The 21309-nt window shown below is 39.5% G+C and overlaps 2 protein-coding genes across 2 annotated transcripts in view; both read left to right on the top strand.

Moving 5' to 3' along the window:
- LOC306997068 (uncharacterized protein) overlaps positions 1-21309 on the top strand; it is a 45162-nt gene that overhangs the window by 8866 nt on the left and 14987 nt on the right. The gene's annotated exons all lie outside the window — the stretch shown is intronic.
- On the top strand, positions 1443-19925 carry LOC306997067 (uncharacterized protein). The gene is made up of 3 exons (XM_079610128.1): positions 1443-1745; positions 15250-15484; positions 18354-19925. The coding sequence occupies exons 2-3, from the start codon at positions 15400-15402 to the stop codon at positions 19283-19285; spliced, it is 1017 nt and encodes a 338-aa protein (XP_079466254.1). The 5' UTR covers positions 1443-1745; positions 15250-15399; the 3' UTR covers positions 19286-19925.

Consider the following 21309-nt stretch of genomic DNA (forward strand, 5'->3'; position numbering starts at 1 on the left):
ACTATTGTAATGCTCTCTATGTTGGTTTGAAGCAAACCTCCATAGCTCGTCTTCAACTGGTGCAAAATGCGGCAGCTAGGTTTTTAACTAACACATCTAGGCGGGCACATATTACGCCAGTCCTTTTTACTCTTCAATGGCTTCCTGTGCGTTTTAGAATAGAGTTCAAGATTTTACTGTTTGTTTTTAAAGCCTTAAATGGCCTGGCACCTGAGTATTTAGCTGAGATCTTAGCCGTGCGTGACCATGGCAGAGTGTTGCGGTCCTCTAATCAATTGGTTTTAAAAGTGCCAAGGTCACGATATAATCGGTGGGGTGGTCAGGCGTTCGGAGTTGTTGCACCAAGACTCTGGAACAAATTACCGCCGGACATGCGTATAATTACAGAGGAGACTACCTTTAGGTCTAAACTTAAAACATACCTGTTTAGAATGGCATTCAATACCCAGTAGTGGTGTGACATTTTGTTGTCTGAGTTTTTGTTGTCATTGTGTTGTTTTTATCCTTTGATGTAAAGCACTTTGGATACCTGTAGGTTGCTGTAAAGTGCTATATAAATAAACGTTGATTGATTGATTGATTGATTGATTGATTGATTGATTAGTTACTGTTGCTACGCCTGGCAAGCTTTCACGCCTGGCGCGTCTTTTATTGCAGTGTGTATGCACCGGTGTCAGACATTCGAGGGATATATCCACGACATAATATGCAACCGATTAGAGAATAATTTCATCAAAATTGAAGCTAAAGCCTATATGGGGTCGTCCACACTGCTTGATCCTCGCCCGGCATTTCTGCCCTCGGCTTTTATGTTTCCAGAAGGAAAAAAAATCCACCCCACCGTCCAAACTTTTAGGATACCGGGTATCAGATTTGCACAATTCATACGCACAACACTTGTAATCAAGTTAGTGTTTGCATTTTTACATTTATTCCAAAATAATAACTAAAGCCACAGGACAGTAAAAAAATATAAACAATATTATTTGTGAAATAATGTTCTGCTTTTCTTTTTTAATAGTCATTATATATTATATTATATTATATTATATTATATTATATTATATTATATTATATATCAACTTATTTTCAGCAGTCATCAAGCTTGTACACACTGGTCACAGACAAGGTGTACCTTTAATTTCCCCAAGCGTATTGCTCTCTAAAACCTGTGGTTGAGTTATTTACTTTTTAATTTTACACATTTTAATTAGTTTTTCCATCGTTTTCATTCAGGCCGATGAGAATAGCGGCATTGTCTCACGTGACTTTTGACATGTAGCCTACAGCAGAAAAACAATACTGTAACTGTAATCAAGAGAAGTTAAATATAATGTTAAATCCATATATTATATTATATAATTATTGTGCATTATTAATTATGATTTAATTAGTGTGATTAGTGTATTTGCTTCAAAACGGTGTGGAGATTTACTGAATGCGGCCCCTTTAAGAAACATGACACCGGGCGCACTGAGCATGCGCAGAAGAGGATGCGCGAGAGCCCTCTATTATTTGTTTTATTTCTTCTCTCTTTTTTCATTTTTGTTGTTTTTTCTTTTGATGTTATTTCCTAGTAGTAGTCGAATACATTGGGATTCCCTGTAAGTGTATGTTATTGTTATGTTAATATATTATTGTTGAAACTTTCACCAGTTGAAGCTGAAAGTGACGCTGTTAACGATCGTGAATGAAGGACAAACGTGGGATATTTTCTCCGGATGTCGTATATTTCCAGTCTGCAGGTCAGAGATGTTATATTTATAATGTAAGAATGAATGTTTGTGTTGTAACGTACAGAGAATTAATTAGTCATTCACAGTTTGATCAGCCTCTTTTCAGTCTGTACTGTGAATGATTTCTGTTATCTTTGTTAGATTTCCGTTTAACTCATATATTAATTGAAGAATTTAACATGTGACTTGTTTCATCATTATAAAATCTGGAGTCCCATAAAAATGAACAACCTTCCTACTAATATAGGCTAACCATATCAAAATGTTCTACATTTTTTAAATCAAACACATGGTCATTTAATTTAAGAGGTGTAAAGTATTAAAGTATTTAAATATAATCTCAGTAATCTTGAAATAGATCTGGGATCATCTGAACTTTAAAGCTGCACACATTCTCTCCGTGTATAAAGAGTTTCACACACAGATCTCAATAATCTGCACTCTGGAGAAAAGCCATTCAACTCTGATCAGTGTGGTAAAAAGTTTTTTTTTATTATCAAATCTAAAATGTCACCTGTAAACATAACGACATGAAAAATCATGTATGTTTTGAATGTGGGAGGAGCTTTACTGCAGCTGAACAACTGAAACAGCACCAAAACATTCATAAAAAAAAAGTGCTCATATTGTGACAAAGGTTTCTCTGCACTGAAATCACATGAGCGGCTTTATACTGGAGAGAAGCCGTACCTCCAAAAGTGTGTTCATTCAGATATCCATATCGCTTAAGCTTAAAGGCACACTATGTAAGATTTTTGGATCAAAATATTCAATAACCACAAGAACAATGTTATATATTTAGTTGATTTGTGTACATTATCCCAAATGTTTTTTAAAACCATTGTGACAGTATTATGGTTTATCTACTTCAAGCCATCTTGGCTATTTTGGTAAGATAATGTATTTTTTAAGGCAATGTTAAGCGACATAGCCTTTATCACTGTATAGAATACTATAAAATAATATGATTTCTAGCTCATTCTGTGATAAGAAGCAACATTACACAGAAGGAAGTTTCAACCACTCGACCGACGCTATAACGCGAGTTTGGAGTAAAATATACTGTTATTCTCATAAATTGTATTTTGAAGATGTTAGCATTTTAGTGTCTTCTAAATTAAATCTCAATAGCATGGTTCTAAAAGTGTTTCTATAAATCTCAGAATTTTGTCATTGATTTCTCTTAAGTAAAATCACTAAAAATGTGTACAATTTATGCATGGAGCCGGATTAAGATTTCCATACCTCTGGGATTAAATCAAATTGGGCCTTTAAAATGAAGACACCAAAAGACATCTTTGTTAAGAAACAACTTTTGGAGTTACAGGCATGTTAACTTCGGGCAAAAAGAACAATAAGTGCTTTTTCCATAATTTTGGTAGATTGAGTCTGTGAATGTGTGTACCGGTAGCTTTCATTTTGATGTAAACATGTGTTTTAAGCCATATGCCATATATGTGACCTGGCCTGTGTATTAGATGAATTGCAGAACAGGGAGGACGGTAATGTCTTTTCTTATACATCCTTCAGCTGAAAGAGTGAATCTGAAGTGTGTTTATTGTCTGTCCTCTGTCAATAAACTGCAGATGTGGTTCATTAAGGTGAAATCTGCTATATATTTACAAGACTGACATTTTTTGACAACATTAATCCGTGTATCATTCGTTCAGTAGTTTTTTTTATTTAATATTGAAAATAGAAAAAATTAGTTTTTAAATTTTTTCCAAAATAACTTAAAACAAGAATTCAGCTTGATTTTGCGTTTTTCGTTCTGAGGTAGAAAAGTTAATAGACAGCTTGAAAATTGGATTTCTACACGTGGGCGGGAATGAAACGCCCCTTTCCTCTGATTTGTCGTCATCAGTTCCTCCTCAGGTCCGGCAGAATAAGAGTCCTCCGCTGCTGCAGCTGAGGTGCGGACTCTTATCTCGTTTATTGCAACTACATTTAATCTTTTTCTCATCAAACAACCAGACTAACGAATGGCTCGACACAACCCGTACCGGGGAAGAGCATAGACAGGGCTCAAACTGAATACTTGTTTTTCGTTTTTTGGGAAAAAATTAAAAAACTAAAAAGGATCTGTTTTCTCATTTTTCTATTTTCAATATTAAATAAAAAAAACTACTGAACGAATGATTCACGGATTGGTGAGTAATTTGATTTGTATAATCAATGACAAAACATCTAGCCTTTTATCTGAGTTCTATACAAAAAATAATATTCAATGTAAAAAAATGACTGATTTTATTATTTGTTTCAATTACCGGTAGTTTAAATGCATTATAATCATTGGCTTTTTTCTTAGTTTATATATATTGTTCAGTACCAATCATAAGAGCTGTAGAAAAATAAGCAAATAATCTAGGCACAGATCATAATCTTGTACAGCAGTTGTCATTCACATTTGGACTATTTGTCAAAACTAACCCGTATCAAAAATATGATATTTGATAAACAGATCTCACTTGTTTTCTATGATTAAATCAGGGTTCACTTGAAAATTCACATTTTTTTCCAACAATATCTTTATTTTCAAACATAATAACATTACATAAACTCAAAAAACTCTTGCCCCACAACCCACAGAACTTTGTCCATCAGACTATCCAAAACATGACATCATAACACAAATAACTAATACAAATAAATAAGGATCTTAAATAAAACAAGGATCTAAAATAAAAACAAAAAAAAAACAAAGGAAACATAAATATACAATAAAATAGTAAAACAAATACAACACAAAAATATAAATAAATAAACTAAATAAAAAAAGAAATATATTAAAAAAGTATTATTTAATGGAGAGAATAAGTACAAAACCTACCATGCACAGTTCTCACCAGTGTGCACTACACATGAACTAGTAAACATTTTCCAAGTGAACTGCAGGTTACTTATGGATCGTCCCCAGACATCTCCACCAAACGAGACAAGTCTTTATTAGCAAGAAAGTTACTAAAGGGGCCCCAGATGCTATCAAAAATTGGTAGCTTTCCTCTGATTGCATACGTGATCTTTTCTAAGGGCAGATTTGCTATTAATTCTGAAAGCCATCTAGCTATCCTTGGTCTAGCCACCTCTATCCAGGCAGTAGCAATAACTCTTTTGGCCAGCAACAAACCTATATCTAAAAATATTCTATGCTTCTGTCTTATGTTACAGTTAGCTGGATAGATACCCAATAGAAACATTTTGGGTTCTAAATGTAATTTTATCTCTAAAATTTAGCCCAATCAGCCCAAATTTTAACCCGGGAAAAAAGGATTGGAGCCTAATGCGCAATGCCCACTGTTTGTATTCGTTTTGAGCCTATGCTTTATTTTTCAGTTATGCACTTTATTTCGTTTTTGCTCTTGATCTGGTTTGTTTAATAAATATTTTTTATTTTTATTAAAATTGCCTATTGTGTTTAAGAATAAAGCTTTAAGTTAATAGTCTATTCGTGTCTCAGCCGCGAAGCTGCGCTCTATGTTCAGCCTTGCTCTGTGCGAGCTGCACGGCTGAAATGATAGTGCCTGGGCTGTCATTATAATAGGCTACATATGATAAAAACAATTGTCTAAATTATGTTGCATATTCCTCAAAAGTTCTTGTGATGATATCACTAGTTGACAACAGTACTATTTTCGGAAATCATAGGCTATGATATAGTGCAGGTGCACGTGATGCAACGCTGTCAGAGCCGACAGACTCGAGTGTCAGACTCATTTCAATGCAAAATAATTAGTTCAAAAACGATTTAATATACTACAAATAGCCTACTATTTTGTTAATGTTTATTTATAATTCATTTAGGCGGAACCCGGTGGTGGACACCGGAAGTAAAGGATGCCGTCAAGCTGAAGAAGGAGTCCTATCGGGCCTGGTTGGCTTGTGGGACTCCTGAGGCAGCTGACGGGTACCGGCAGGCCAAGCGAACTGCAGCCCGGGTGGTTGTGGAGGCAAAAACTCGGGCCTGGGAGGAGTTCGGTGAGGCCATGGAAAAGGACTATCGGCTGGCCTCGAAGAGATTCTGGCAAACCGTCCGGCGACTCAGGAGAGGGAAGCAGTGCCCTACCAACGCTGTTTACAGTGGAGGTGGGCAGCTGTTGACCTCAACTGGGGATGTTGTCGGACGGTGGAAGGAATACTTCGAGGATCTCCTCAATCCCGCCGTCACGTCTTCCATGGAGGAAGCAGAGGCTGAGGTCTCAGAGGTGGACTCGTCCATCACCCAAGCTGAAGTCACCGGGGTAGTCAAAAAACTCCTCGGTGGCAAGGCACCGGGGGTGGATGAGATCCGCCCTGAGTACCTCAAGTCTCTGGATGTTGCGGGGCTGTCTTGGCTGACATGCCTCTGCAGCATCGCGTGGCAGTCGGGGACAGTGCCTCTGGGATGGCAGACCGGGGTGGTGGTCCCTCTTTTTAAGAAGGGGGACCGGAGGGTGTGTTCCAACTACAGGGGGATCACACTTCTCAGCCTCCCCGGGAAAGTCTATGCCAGGGTACTGGAGAGGAGAATACGGCCGATAGTAGAACCTCGGATTCAGGAGGAACAGTGCGGTTTTCGTCCGGGTCGTGGAACACTGGACCAGCTCTATACCCTCTACAGGGTGCTGGAGGGTTCATGGGAGTTTGCCCAACCAATCCACATGTGCTTTGTGGATTTGGAGAAGGCATTCGACTGTGTCCCTCGTGGCGGCCTGTGGAGGGTGCTCCGGGAGTATGGGGTCCGGGGTCCTTTGCTAAGGGCTGTCCGGTCCCTGTACGATCGAAGCAGGAGTTTGGTTCGCATTGCCGGCAGTAAGTCAGACTTCTTCCCGGTGCATGTTGGACTCCGGCAGGGCTGCCCTTTGTCGCCGGTTATGTTCACAATTTTTATGGACAGAATTTCTAGGCGCGGCCAGGTGCCGGAGGGTGTCTGGTTTGGGAACAACACGATTTCTTCTCTGCTCTTTGCAGATGATGTTGTCGTGTTGGCCCCATCAGACCAGGACCTTCAGCATGCACTGGGACGGTTTGCAGCCGAGTGTGAAGCGGCTGGGATGAGATTCAGCACCTCCAAATCCGAGGCCATGGTCCTCAGTCGGAAAAAGGTGGCTTGCCTACTTCAGGTTGGTGGAGAGTTCCTGCCTCAAGGGGAGGAGTTCAAGTATCTTGGGGTCTTGTTAACGAGTGAGGGAAGGATGGAACGGGAGATGGACAGACGGATCGGTGCAGCTTCCGCAGTAATGCGGTCGATGTACCGGTCTGTCGTGGTGAAGAAAGAGCTGAGCCGCAAGGCGAAGCTCTCGATTTACCGGTCAATCTACGTTCCTACTCTCACCTATGGTCATGAGCTTTGGGTCATGACCGAAAGGACAAGATCCCGGATACAGGCGGCCGAAATGAGCTTTCTCCGCAGGGTGGCTGGGCGATCCCTTAGAGATGAGGAGCTCGGTCACTCGGGAGGAGCTCAGAGTAGAGCCACTGCTCCTCCACATCGAGAGGGGTCAGCTGAGGTGGCTCGGGCATCTGTTCCGGATGCCTCCTGGACGCCTTCCCGGGAAGGTGTTCCAGGCACGTCCCACCGGGAGGAGACCCCGGGGAAGACCTAGGACACGCTGGAGAGACTATGTCTCTCGGCTGACCTGGGAACGCCTCGGTCTCCCCCCGGAAGAGCTAGAGGAAGTGGCTAGGGAAAGGGAAGTCTGGGCATCTCTGCTTAGACTGCTGCCCCCGCGACCCGGCCCCGGATAAGCGGAAGAAGATGGATGGATGGATGGCATTTAGGCGGACAACAAGGCTACCAAGTACTGCGCACAGTGCGCAGCTAATTAATTTAACTTTTTTTTTCCCTAACGTCATTTTTAGTCGATTTTTAGTCGAAAATTTCAGGACTTCAGTCGACCAAGATTTTCTTTGGTTGATTACAGCCCTAGTGGATTTGGGCATTTAAGCCCACCTCTATCATAAGTCAAGTACAACAATGAAAGGCGCTGTCTGGAGCGTCTATTGTTCCATAGAAACTTAATGAAAAGTGTCTTCAGCTGAGAAAATAAATTGCTTGGTGGAGGCAAAGGCAAATTTTGAAACAAATACAACAGTTTAGAAAGTACATTCATTTTGAGAGTATTTATTTTCCCCATTAACGACATTGGTAAAGCAGCCCATCTATCTAAAGAAGTTGAGATCCCTTGCATAACTGGTCTATAATTACTTTCTATGATATTGTTAAGCAATGGGACAATTTGAATGCCTAAATAAGAGAAGCAATTGACGACCTTAAATTGTGATACTACATTAGTTGGATTTTCCCTGTCTACTTGGTTTAATAACATAATGGATGTTTTAGACTTAATCTTATAACCTGAGATCTTGCCGAACTTCCTAATCAAATCTAGCAAAGCCGGGATGGATTTGTTGGTATTTTTGAGAAAAACAATTATGTCGTCTGCATATAAAGCTAAACGATGCTCTGTCCGTCCTATAGTTATTCCAGAAATGCTATCATGTGACCTCACTGCAATTGCAAGGGGTTCAATTGCCATAATGAACAGCAATGGAGACAAAGGGTCCCCTTGTCTACAGCCTCTCTTTATTTTTATAATTTTTGAGATATTACTGTTAGTTCAAATTTGTGCATATGGTTCCTTATAAAGTAATCTTATCCAATTACAAAACGTCTCCCCCAAACCAAAGCGAGACAAAATCTCAAACAAATAAGACCATTCCACTCTGTTAAATGCTTTGTCAGCATCGAGTGACAGTAAAGCAGTATCTGGGGCCTCCTTCTGATGATAAAGAATATTTAAGATCCTTCTGACATTACGGAAGCCTTGTCTGCCACGGATAAACCCGTTCTGGTCCCTCCCAATTATTGTAGTTATTATGTCTTTGATTCTTTTTGCTAAAATCTTACAAAGTATTTTCAAATCTGCATTTAGCAGGCTAATAGGTCTCCAGTTTTCACATTTGTTAGTTGGTTTACCTGCCTTCGGGAGCAGAGTAATTAATGCTCCTCTTAACGATGACGGCAAGGTACCATTTCGGAAGGACTCTGTAAACATTTAAAAAATTGGAGTTAACAAGTTTTTTTAATTTTTTTTTATAGATTTCAATTGGGAGACCATCAGGTCTGGGAGTTTTCTCTGCTTTAATACTGTCAATTGCTAAAGATATTTCCTCTACAGTGATATCTTTTTCCAAATTTGCCTTAAGAATTTCTGGTATCTTGGGAATATTTATACTATTTAAAAATACTTTAAGTTCAAAATTGACATTAATCATTTCAGAACTATAAAGACCCTCATAAAATGTCTTGAAGGTTTCATTAATCTCTGTTGGATCTACAATGGGTTCTCCTTGATCGCTCAGCAGTGAAATTATAACTTTTTCGCTCTGTAGCTGCTTAAGACGCCAAGCAAGAACTTTCCCAGGTTTTTCACCCTGATCGTAGAAAGATTGCTTAAGTCGCAACAGACTGGCCACCGCTCTTGATGCAGATCATTCGTTATATTGTGCTCTAAGCAGCAATAGCTTTTGATGAGATTCTGTTGACCTTGTTTGATAATATTCATTTTCCATTTCCATTATATTTGTCTCAGTAGCGGCGCCAGGATTTTGATTGTAGGTGGGCCTCCAGAAAACTGGATGGGCCCGTTAAAATAAGCCAAATAGTCCCCTTCATCTCCGTTTCAGCGCTTTTCTGAGGACAGCGACCACGTAGCCTACCTACGCAACACGTTCTAATGAAAGTGCGTATGATCGTATCTATACCACGAATTGTATTTCTCGTGTCATTTATACGCCAAAAATGTTTTTGGTTTTTTTGCCTGCGCATGACACACAGTTTTCGCGTGCATATGGTACGCACTTTATGGCGTGTAATAGGCAGGCACTCCGCACCCCTAATCCTACCCAAGGGGTTTACAGTGCGTATATGCACGCAAAAACATGATTAAATGGCATGAGAAATAAAACTCTCTTGTGTCGCTGTCCTCTTGTCTTGGCAGTAAACATAACTTCATTGATCTCTTTTGAACGTTCAATAGGCTACACAAAAAGACTGAAACGGAATTATATATTTGGAGGGTCTGTTTCTCTCTCTCCATTTATTTACCAATCATCTTTCTTATAAATTCAGAATGACAGAAGAACATATCGTCGACATGAAATAACAGCAGCATTGAAACTGACACAGCTGCTTGCACATTAACTGGACATGTCTCATAAAATGTTTTTTTTTTTACTTCACAGGCATTCTATATCCTAAATAGACTAGCTATAAAGCTTGAAATTCAAATTCGATACAAATCAATGCACAACTATTCAATACGAATAGAAACAGACTCTCTTAATCCAAATGTGCATTTCTCTAGGCCTAGGCGCATTCACTGCTATATTATTCTATTTATTAAACGTGTAGAATACTTTTCCAAACCGTTACATACAATATTATAAATATTATATTATTATAAATTCAGAAATTCATGAGATAAAAAACAAACATATTTGAATAACTTTTAAAATGAGGTGAAGTTGAACATGGAGCAGTTTTTCCCGTGTACGGGGATGGAAAACCCGGAGTGGAGTCAGAGCTGAGTGATTACAGAACGCTTAGAGTGGAGAGAGGAAAGTGTTTTCGCTCCACTCCAGGCTTTGATCACATCCCCCTCAGTAATGTAAATAGGCTACACTTCATCTTTCCTTAATTTAAGACCTATTCAAACTGAAATTAAGACATTTATTACACTATTTGAGAAACGTAAGCATATTTACGGCCTTAAAATTATGAAAAGTGAATAAAAAAAATTAGGACAGGCGGGAACCCTGCAATTAACAGAAATCCGTCGTAGCGGCGGAGAACTTTAATCCCTGATACAGACAGCCTTTGCGGGCGGCCTAACCTTACTTGCCTTGCTGGTGTGAGGGGGTGGCTACTGGAGGACTTGTTGGGGAAAGGGCGGCCGAGCAGGACGGAGTTTCCTCCTCCTGGTCCAGCTCCTCTGAGCATTTTTTGCTGAATTGAAATGAAAATAAGCTGCTTTGTTTTGTTTTGCGTTTCATATTAGCTACTGTATGTGTCTGTCTCATTGAGCTTGCTTGAAAAGCTTTCGCGCTAAAGTCATTCATTTCATTGGATCGCTTGATGGTGACGATGCAGCCTGTGGGCAGGCTTAAGAGTCCACACGTGGGGTAGAAGCCGCTGATTGGCGCTTTCACTCAAAGCTTTCCTCTGGCTGCTTATTGGATGAACTGGGTCAAAATGGGTGGGCCCGGACCTAAAATGGGTGGGCCCAGGCCCACCCGGGCCCAATGGTAGCGCCGCGGCTGATTTGTCTCTAAATGTTTTGCCTTTTTAAAAGTCGATCTAGCTTTAGAGCTTGTGATGCTAATTATTTGACCTCTAATATAAGCCTTGAAGGCCATCTTGTACTTGCTGAAGTTTCTGTTGTATTAGTTTCAAAATAGAAAACTTTAAATCGTCAGGATTTTCTTCCCTCCAGATATCTGTTAGATTCAATTCTTTCATAAAGTGATATATAGTTACCCTGCTACGACTGTGAGAATCTACAGCTCCAGAGCTCCTATCCTTTGCCGGATCTAATGCACAATTAAAATCGCCCGCCACCACACATTTACCAGGAAGATTGGATAAAATAAGAAAAAAGTTTTGAAAAAAGTTGGGATCATCTATTTTTGGTGCATAGATGTTCGCCAAGATAATTTGCTCTTTTAGTATAATTCCTTTCATAATAAGGTATCGTCCAAATTTGTCGTTGATAACCTTATTCACCTGGAGTGGTATTGACTCATGCAACAAAATAGTGACACCCCTAGCCTGAGAGTTAACCGATGCAGAAAAAACCTTGCCTCTCCGTCTCCACCTCCTCCTGATTCTCAAATCCTCATTGTACATCAGGTGTGTTTCTTGAAGAAACACAATGTTAGACTGCATTAATTTTATCCTGTTCATGACTTGTTTAGTTTTCTTAAGTGTTCGTAACCCCCTGCAGTTCCATGATGTAATTTTAATTTTTATCTCACTAGACATTTTGCATAGTTTGTATAGTTGTACTCCCAAAACCTTTAAGATGCTTGTAAAAAATAAAAAATGAAACAAACAAAAAACTAAAATAAATAATACTACTGATGAACACTATACTCAAACCAACACGCATATTCAGGACACTTAGCCTGAAACCCTCCCCTTATAATCTTAAGACTTCCAGATAGCTGTTAACTGTTAACCTGGGGTACTTAAGACAGTATCACTGAGCTAGCAAAAGATAAACAACTAATAACATTAATCTTACGCTCCATGCTACCATAATTGAACATTACAAATTTCTTTCATAAACCTCCTTTTACCTAGCCTGGGTTTCCCCATAGTGCCTTTGCGCAGCACGATTTTATTCACGCTGAAAGGCAGTCTGGATACCATGGACCAGATTTTCGCCTCATCTAGGGAACCAATGACAGAACGGGGAGGGAGCAGCAAGACGATGACGACATCTATGCGACACAACTAAGCAGTTTGTTTATATCTATATATACCTTCGACCCTCATGTTTATCTTGCACAAACGGCAATAGTCGCTGAACGTCATTGTTTACACAAATATATCTTACCCATCGTCTTCTTCCTTGTCTAATTTCTGTCACTCTACATACGTCATCTGGTATAATGGAAACGATTGGCTATGAGCTACGTACAGGCGCATTTGATAGACATTCTTAGCACCCAATAAACGGCGCCGGGCATTCATAAACCACGCCTCAAATACGAGAAAATGCACATGTGGTTCCCAGACCCAAGTCTCAACGAGAATTGGGTCTGGCGTTAGCCAGGCTACCTTTTACCATGAACTAAATCAAATTTAACTCTGTGAAGGCATATTGTTCTAAGAGAATCCGAATCCAAAATAAATACGGTAGTATAATCATAATTACCTTAAAATTAAATAAGAGATACATTTTACCTCTTAATATTGTTTATAGAGAGGAGAAAAATAAATAAAAAGGAAATACCTAAAGCGCTTAGGCTTAAAGTGCACAGAGAAAGGAGAGTAACATAACTTAACAGTGACTATAAACTCTGAGAAAAAGCCTTAAACATATAAACAAAGATATATATTTAACCTTGTAGTTTGTGTTAGCTCGGCTCAGTCATGTGCCATTAATTTCACGTCCTCTGATACCTTCTACTTTGTAAACTGCGACACTCCAAGTCGTTTACTCATTATTCAGTCGGGTTCCCCTTCTGACCTGATCCGTTTGATGAAGTCCTCCGCCTCGACATTGTTGTTAAAGATGTGAGGCCGTTCTTTATAAGTCACCAGCAGTCGGGCAGGAGGGATGATGCCGTATCGGAGACCCATTAAACGGAGCTGCCGTCTCACCTCGTCAAACTGCTTTTGCTTCTTGTGAACACCTGCCGCCACGTCTTGGTAAAATCTCACTGTATGGTTCTTGTAACGCACCTCTCTTTTTGTCTTGGCTGCTTTCGTCACCAGTTCTTTATCCCTGAAGTTCAAAAACTTCATTATCAGCGTTCGGGGTTGTTGTGTGCACCTGGTCCGATTCTATGAGCCCTCTCCACTGTTAGTTTGGTGCGTCCCAACGGCAGTTCCAGTGCGTCCGGTAGCCAGCTCTCCAAAAAGGCACACGCGTCGTCCCCCTCCGCTCCCTCAGGCAAATTGACCAGCCTCAAGTTGGAGCGCCTTGATCTCGTCTCCAGGTCCAGAAGTTTTTCCTCCATGTCCTTGTTTTTATTTTCTAGGACACAAACTTTTGTTTGGAGTGAGGTGACGTTATCTTCAGTTGTCGAAATCCTTGTTTCTGCCTCCGTGACACGCTCTGCACAGTCAGTGATATCTTTCCTGACACTTTCAATGGCGGACAATATGGCATCAAACCTGGTGGAAAACTCAGTTATCATGTCGTTTATAGCAGTCAGAATGGAAGCTGCCATATGACCGGACCCTCCCTCCGCCGTATCATTACTTTTGTCCGACGATTTTTCCTCAGGAGTCGAGCTAGCCTCGTCGGAGTCCATGGCTTCGAGGTTAGCCGCGGATTTCTTGCTAACGTTAACGTTAGCTCTCGTAAAGTCAGATAATTTAGCTTGAAGAGTTTTATTCCGCCTCTGACCGACTTTCTTCTGTGACAACGGCATTACCCTTAGTTTATCTATAAATATGGAGGTTTTGTACCCGTTCAAGACCAATATTTAAGAAGGAATTAGCCAACAGGATAGAGGAGCAGATTAATGTGCGTTCACTCAGCTCGTCGCCATACCGGAAGTCCGAAAATTCACATTTATCCTCCTTGAACTCATTCTAACAACTTAATATTGTATTATGTTGTATTATTAAGACCCGATGGAGGTGAAAGAGCAAAGTGAAATTTCAAATGTGAATATGCTGTAGATTGTTTCAGTCTGTTGTTGACAGTGTTTGTAATAACGGCGTTAGGTAACGACGTTATTTTTTCAGTAACGGGGTAATAACTAATTACTAACTAATTTGCGTTATATGCATTGATTGAATAAACTGTGTAATCCGAACGCACCCCTGACTCACAGCTAGTGAGGAGGTGGGTTAATAATGATGTAAGCGATTATGATTGGCTAAGGCAGAGTCATGTTTCATGGTAGCCAATCAGAGCCAGTGTTTTTACACACATGCCAACACACGCGCCAGGCGCCACACACACACAGCCGCTAAACAGATTTGACGGAGCAGCAGAGATGGCGAGTCAGGAGCAATCCGATGAAAAGTTGGTGGAGATATAAGCACTACTTCAAATTCATTGTGGTCAAAGGCAAGAACGTGCATGTAATGTGTACATTATGTCCAGGAGCGAAGACTTTGTCGACATCCGTTGTAAGCAACTCTAATTTAATGAAGCATCTCACATTGACACACGCATCTACAAAGCTAGTGGCAAAAAACACCGATACCTCCACCACAGATGCGAGTTCGCCAGGTTGTTTTCTTGACCAGTTGTCTCATGTTGAGAGAGTTTGGTTTAATTTGCTAGAGTTAAATGCACTTTATATGGTGTAACTGTTTACTTTTCTTACCAAGATAATACTTGAAGTGCAGGATAAACCTCTTGCTGTCTGTCGGCGTGCAATAAATATTGAAAGTTATGTACAAACACCCGTCTGTTCTACTCATTTCAACTGACTTGTGAAAACTGCTCACAAAAATACAAATTCTTTGGATTATAGCAACTTTTTTTTTTAACAGTAACGCAAATAATTACTTTCCCTGGTAACGCGAGTTACTTTTATTATAGAGTAATTCAGTTACTAACTCAGTTACTTTTTGGAACAAGTAGTGAGTAACTATAACAAATTACTTTTTTAAAGTAACGTTCCCAACACTGGTTGTTGACACCAATAAAACGATTTAATGTGCCAATTTACAGAAGATCTCAGACATCTCCATAATGAATGAGCTGAAAACAGGGAACTTTTGGAGACAAAGAGGCTTTTCAGCAGCAGTTAAACATGATGGCCCTGTCCTTTTTAATTGCAGATTGGATAAAAACACAGTGATCACAGTTCACACCTGCAGTGAAGCCCCTCCCACAACAATTCACCAATAAATACTGGGAATATTGCCATCATCCTACAAGAGAAGGACAAACTCCAGGAGTAGCAGCTGAAATCTGTGTGACTGTTAAAGATGGAGTTTATTAAAGAGGAGATTGAAGACATGAGGGATCCTGAACCATCCAGAATAAAACATGAAGATACTGAGGAACAAATAGGTTGGTGTTCTTGATTCTTCATTGTTGACTGCTTTGGTGGCTGTGAAATAATAATCCGTATATGGATGACAAATGACAGAGAAATGCATCTAAATGATCATAACCTAGTTTTAATCGTATTAAAGGCACAATATGTATGTAGATTAAGATATCCAAAAACCACTAGAACACAAATTTTATATAATTGTCTTGACTTGTGTACTTGCATTATCCAAAAAGTTTCCATCAATGTTTAAATCCATGTTTTACCTTGACTCAAAGACAACACTATTTTGTTAAGAGGCTAACACCGCATAATCAGAGAGAGTTTTCTCCATCATAGACTCTAAAATCAAGTTCATGTCATTAAGCAAAAGTAATTTATTCATCCAGCTTTTATTAATATGATATTCTAATCGATTTAGGTTCTGTTTACACGACAACAGCGTTTTGTGCGCCTGAAAACGAAAACTTTTGAAAACGGGTTTCAAAGGGCTTGGAAAACTCAAAGGAAAAACTTCTCAGTTTTAAGCTTATCATTGTCGTGTAAACGTACCCTATTGCATTTGCTCCTACGGCTCTCGGCCCGACCTGCTTCATATCATCATAACGATAATAAAACTTTAATACACTCCATCATTAATGAACATGATTTCTGCCAGAGTCTGTCGGATTGCTTTCCATCGGCTGTAACAATAATGGCACAATATGTAATAACAATACATTATTGTTACAACAAGTGAATGACACAAATGACCTTTGAAAATCAAAGATACTTTAGTAACACTTTACAATAAGGTGTCGTGGTAACATTAGTTAAAGTATTAACTAACATGAACTAACCATTAGCAATACATTTATTACAGGATGTATTCATCTTTGTTAATGTTAATAGTAAGTAAGTAAGTAAATTTTATTTATATAGCACATTTAAACATAGCAGAGCTATCCAAAGTGCTGAACAGGGTAAAAGCACAAAACAAATAAAACAGTAAAACAGTTAACAAGACAAAAGACAGCATCAGAAAAACAATTAAAATGCCCGGGAATACAGATATGTTTTAAGTTTAGATTTAAAAATTGAAATTGTAGATGCGAGACGGATGTCAAGGGGCAATTTGTTCCAAAGGCATGGAGCGGCAACAGCAAATGCTCTGTCTCCCTTAGATTTAAGACGGGAGCGAGGGATCGATAAGAGAGCCTGATCAGACGATCTTAAAGATCTAGAGTATGACAAGGGTATAAGTAGATCCGAAATATATGAGGGGGCTAGATCATTAAGAGCCTTAAAAACGAACAGCAGAATTTTAAACTGGATTCTAAACTGGATCGGAAGCCAATGAAGTGAAGCTAAAATTGGGGTTACATAATCATATTTCTTAGTCCCAGTCAGCAGTCTCGCAGCTGCATTTTGCACCATTTGAAGACGAGCCAGCGATGATTGAGGAAGACCAAAATACACGGAATTACAGTAGTCTAAACGTGATGTAATAAAAGCATGAATTACTTTCTCCAAATCGTGGAATGACAAAAATGATTTTAATTTGGAAATTAACCGCAGCTGATAAAAACCATTCTTTACAACCGAATTCATTTGTTTAGTTAGACATAGCTCAGAATCAAGTATAACACCAAGATTCCGGACCTGAGAAGAAACTGCAGGGAAATGGTTAGCCAGCTCAATGATAAGGTTATTTCTCGATTTTGGAGGGCCAAAGACAATAATTTCAGTTTTGTCTTCATTAAGTTGGAGAAAATTCATAGATAACCATTCCTTAATGTCACGGATGCAGTCGGTCAGCGTCTGAATAGACTCGCCGGTTTTCAGCGGCAGATACAGCTGTGAATCATCAGCATAAAAATGGAATAAAATATTGTGTTTTCTAATAATATCCCCAAGCGGACGCATATATAAGTTAAAAAGAAGTGGACCCAAAATGGAGCCCTGAGGTACTCCACTAAGAATCGGGGAAGAAGATGAAGAAAACTTGCCTATCTCCACAGAAAAAGACCTGCCTGTAAGATAGGAACTGATCCATTTTAGGGCTAGACCCTTAATACCGAATAAGTGCTCTAAGCGCTTAATCAGAATATTATGATCAACAGTATCAAAGGCAGCTGTAAGATCAAGTAAGATAATAAAAGCTGTTCATTGTTTGTTCATGTTATTCAAAAATGTTAACAAATAACTTTTTGATTTTAATAATGTGTTGTAGCCAATTTTTATAAGTGTTATATGTTTTTTGTTAGTGGTAAATTGGATAGGGGTGACGCTCTTCCACCTGCACACCAGGGGGCATAGGTAGGGCTTCACAGTGGTTACGGAGACTACATAAGGAAAGTCACAGGTGAATAGCGTCAGGGAATTACGATCTGGGGGAGCCACACAGTTTTTCAACCGTGCATGCGTGCATGCGTGGATGTTCGTGATGAATCTTGTCATGGTCAGCTGTTAGCATCATGTTTATCGTTGCTTGCATATGTACGAGCTCAGTTTACATCAGCAATGCAAGTAGCAGTGTTTGTAAGTAATTTTAATCTGCATAAAATAAAGTGTTAATCGAATGCCATGGCAGACCTGATTTCTTGCACCATTACGCGTTGAAGACGACTTCAAATTCCCTCAAGTGGCTTTTTTTGTGGTACGATCGCCACTACATAATGTATTAGAAAATGTTTAAATTAACATTGAGTAATAAATGCTGTAGAAATCCAGTTCATTATTAGTTCATGTTCACTAAATTAGTTATCGATGAATGTTATCGAATGAAACCTTTTTGTAAAGTGTTACCGATTCTTTATACTGACACAGACATGTCTTGTTTTCTGCCATGTTTTTTTTTTTTTTCATATTGAACTGGTTCTAACTGTTTAATACATTGTATTTTAGACCAGCTGGAAGTGAAGGAGCAAAGACAGAAACTAAATGACGTGAAGAAACACTGCGACTTCAAATCTCAAGGAACAAAAGCCAAAAAGCTGCACTCCTGCTCTCAGTGTGGAAAGAGTTTGCAGAATAAAGGAAACCTTAAGAGGCACATGAGAGTTCACACTGGAGAGAAACCGTATTCATGCACTCAGTGTGGAAAGAGTTTTTCTCAAGCATCAAGTCTCAGTTATCATCTGCTCCGTCACTCTGGAGAAAAACCATTTAAATGTGATCAGTGTGGTAAAAAATTTAATTCATCATCAGATCTAAAACAACACCTGAAAGTTCATTCAGGTGAGAAGCCTTATGTGTGTTCTCTCTGTGGAAAGAGTTTTTCAAGACTGGACAGTTTTAAACAGCACCAGAAAATACACACCGGTGTGAAAGATCATGTGTGTTGTGACTGTGGGAAGAGCTTTACTACATCTGGTGAACTGAAACGGCACCAAAGAGTTCACACTGGAGAGAAACCGTATCCATGCACTCAGTGTGGAAAGAGTTTTTCTCAAGCATCAACTCTCAGTGTTCATCTGCTCCGACACTCTGGAGAAAAACCATTTAACTGTGGTCAGTGTGGTAAAGATTTTATTTCATCATCAAATCTAAAAGAACACTTGAAAGTTCATTCAGACGAGAAGCCTTATGTGTGTTTCTGTGGAAAGAGTTTTTCACGAATGGACTGTTTTAAACTGCACCAGAAAACACACACCGGTGTGAAAGATCATGTGTGTTGTGACTGTGGGAAGAGCTTTACTAGAGCTGAATATCTGAAACGGCACCAAATAATTCATACTGGAGAAAAACCTCACAAGTGCTCATATTGTGACAAGAGTTTCACTAATTCTGGAAACCTGAAATCACACGAGCGAGTTCACACTGGAGAGAAGCTGTAATACTGTATTGACTGTGAGAAGAGTTTCAGAGATCATCTGGTTGTTCACTCTGGTAAACGGCACCAGAAAACACATGATGAAGTGAGAGATCATGTGTGTTGTGACTGTGGGAAGAGCTTTACTAGAGCTGACAATCTGAAACGGTATTGATTAATTCCTACTGAAGAAAAACCTTTCAGGTACCGTACTCACATTGCTCATATTGTCTATAAATTGTAATCATTATGTTGACAACTTGTAATAATTACTTCAGTGAGCTCATTGTTTCTGCCTTAAATTGATACATTGTTAGCTAACTGCATGATTTGTACATTTCTGAAATGCATAACTTGGACAGTCACCTCTGATAACCGATCACTCTAAATTGTTATCAAAACAAACACATTTTCTGTAAAGCTGCTTTGAAATGATATGTATTGTGAAAAACGCAATACAAACGCGCCAGCGGTTGTGGAGTCCATGCATGAAGAGCAGCGTTTGGCACACAAGTGCATGTAAACACTGGCGCCTAATTTCCAAGTCTGGTGGAAAGTTATTGTCAAGTTGTGATCTATTTCTTGTGCAATTCCCCACTTGAAAGGGACAGTCCCTCCACATGAAGATTTTAACTGGATTTCACTCAATAAACAGCCACGGGATCAGTTGCTTGTCTTTTAATTTACCATTCTTTGGTGGGCAGTAAACAGGTGAAAAACCTCAAAAGAGAAATGACAAATACAAGTTATTATCCGAGTTGACAGCCAAATTAAATACACAAAATGATTCACATTCACCTCAGATAAACTCATTACTGCCATTATAAAATACAAGGTTTCCACTTTTAAGCAAATGTTTTCCAAAATAAATACCCACCATTCTGAATCAAATTAGCAGAATCAGGATATTTTTAGCTAAACTATGTTCCATACTTTTAGCCAATTTACTAAGTCTTACATTTTTTAGCCAAAGATATTTTAGACTATACATTTTTTACTAAATTAAGAACTTGGTTTATTAAGATTTCTACAAAGTTTAAATTACTTTTAACCATTTCAAACACGTTCTTAGTCAACAATGCATTTGGCTCTTCTTACTTTTCCTTTATACCCCACAAACAACATTTGAAGCTACACATACCACTGCAAAAGTCCCATCAAAGTCAACAACAGTTAAGAGTCTGTGTTTTCCAGAGTATCATTAGCACTGCACTGCTTAAGTCAGTCTAGCCAAGCATGGCCAATATGGCGCTTACCGGCTGTCCTTCACAGTTTTGTGGAGGGCTTGATCTTGCACAGTCACCTTGATGACAAAGATGAAGTTTCCTTGGTCTTGTGGTGCTATAAATGCTCATTTCACTGCGGTCTAAAGACAACAACAGAGCCCGGTGCTGCCACGCCCAGATTGCCTGGAAGATTTGTTCCACCTGGTTCACCACTGATTGAAGGAGGAGTTTCCCACTGATTGAAGGAGGAGTTTCACCACTGATTGAAGGAGGAGTTTCACCACTGATTGAAGGAGGAGTTTCACCACTGATTGAAGGAGGAGTTTCACCACTGATTGAAGGAGGAGTTTCCCACTGATTGAAGGAGGAGTTTCACCACTGATTGAAGGAGGAGTTTCCCACTGATTGAAGGAGGAGTTTCCCACTGATTGAAGGAGGAGTTTCACCACTGATTGAAGGAGGAGTTTCACCACTGATTGAAGGAGGAGTTTCCCACTGATTGAAGGAGGAGTTTCCCACTGATTGAAGGAGGAGTTTCCCACTGATTGAAGGAGGAGTTTCCCACTGATTGAAGGAGGAGTTTCACCACTGATTGAAGGAGGAGTTTCACCACTGATTGAAGGAGGAGTTTCCCACTGATTGAAGGAGGAGTTTCCCACTGATTGAAGGAGGAGTTTCCCACTGATTGAAGGAGGAGTTTCCCACTGATTGAAGGAGGAGTTTCACCACTGATTGAAGGAGGAGTTTCACCACTGATTGAAGGAGGAGTTTCACCACTGATTGAAGGAGGAGTTTCCCACTGATTGAAGGAGGAGTTTCACCA

The sequence above is a fragment of the Phoxinus phoxinus genome, assembly GCF_949152265.1.
Source record: "Phoxinus phoxinus genome assembly, chromosome: 4".
Taxonomy (NCBI): domain Eukaryota; kingdom Metazoa; phylum Chordata; class Actinopteri; order Cypriniformes; family Leuciscidae; genus Phoxinus; species Phoxinus phoxinus.

Excerpts from the sequence above, each read along its gene's own strand:
- LOC306997067 (XM_079610128.1), top strand. The coding sequence starts at position 15,400 with ATGGAGTTTATTAAAGAGGAGATTGAAGACATGAGGGATCCTGAACCA. Across the intron at positions 15,485-18,353 it reads AGATACTGAGGAACAAATAG|ACCAGCTGGAAGTGAAGGAG; the intron begins GTTGGTGTTCTT and ends ATTGTATTTTAG.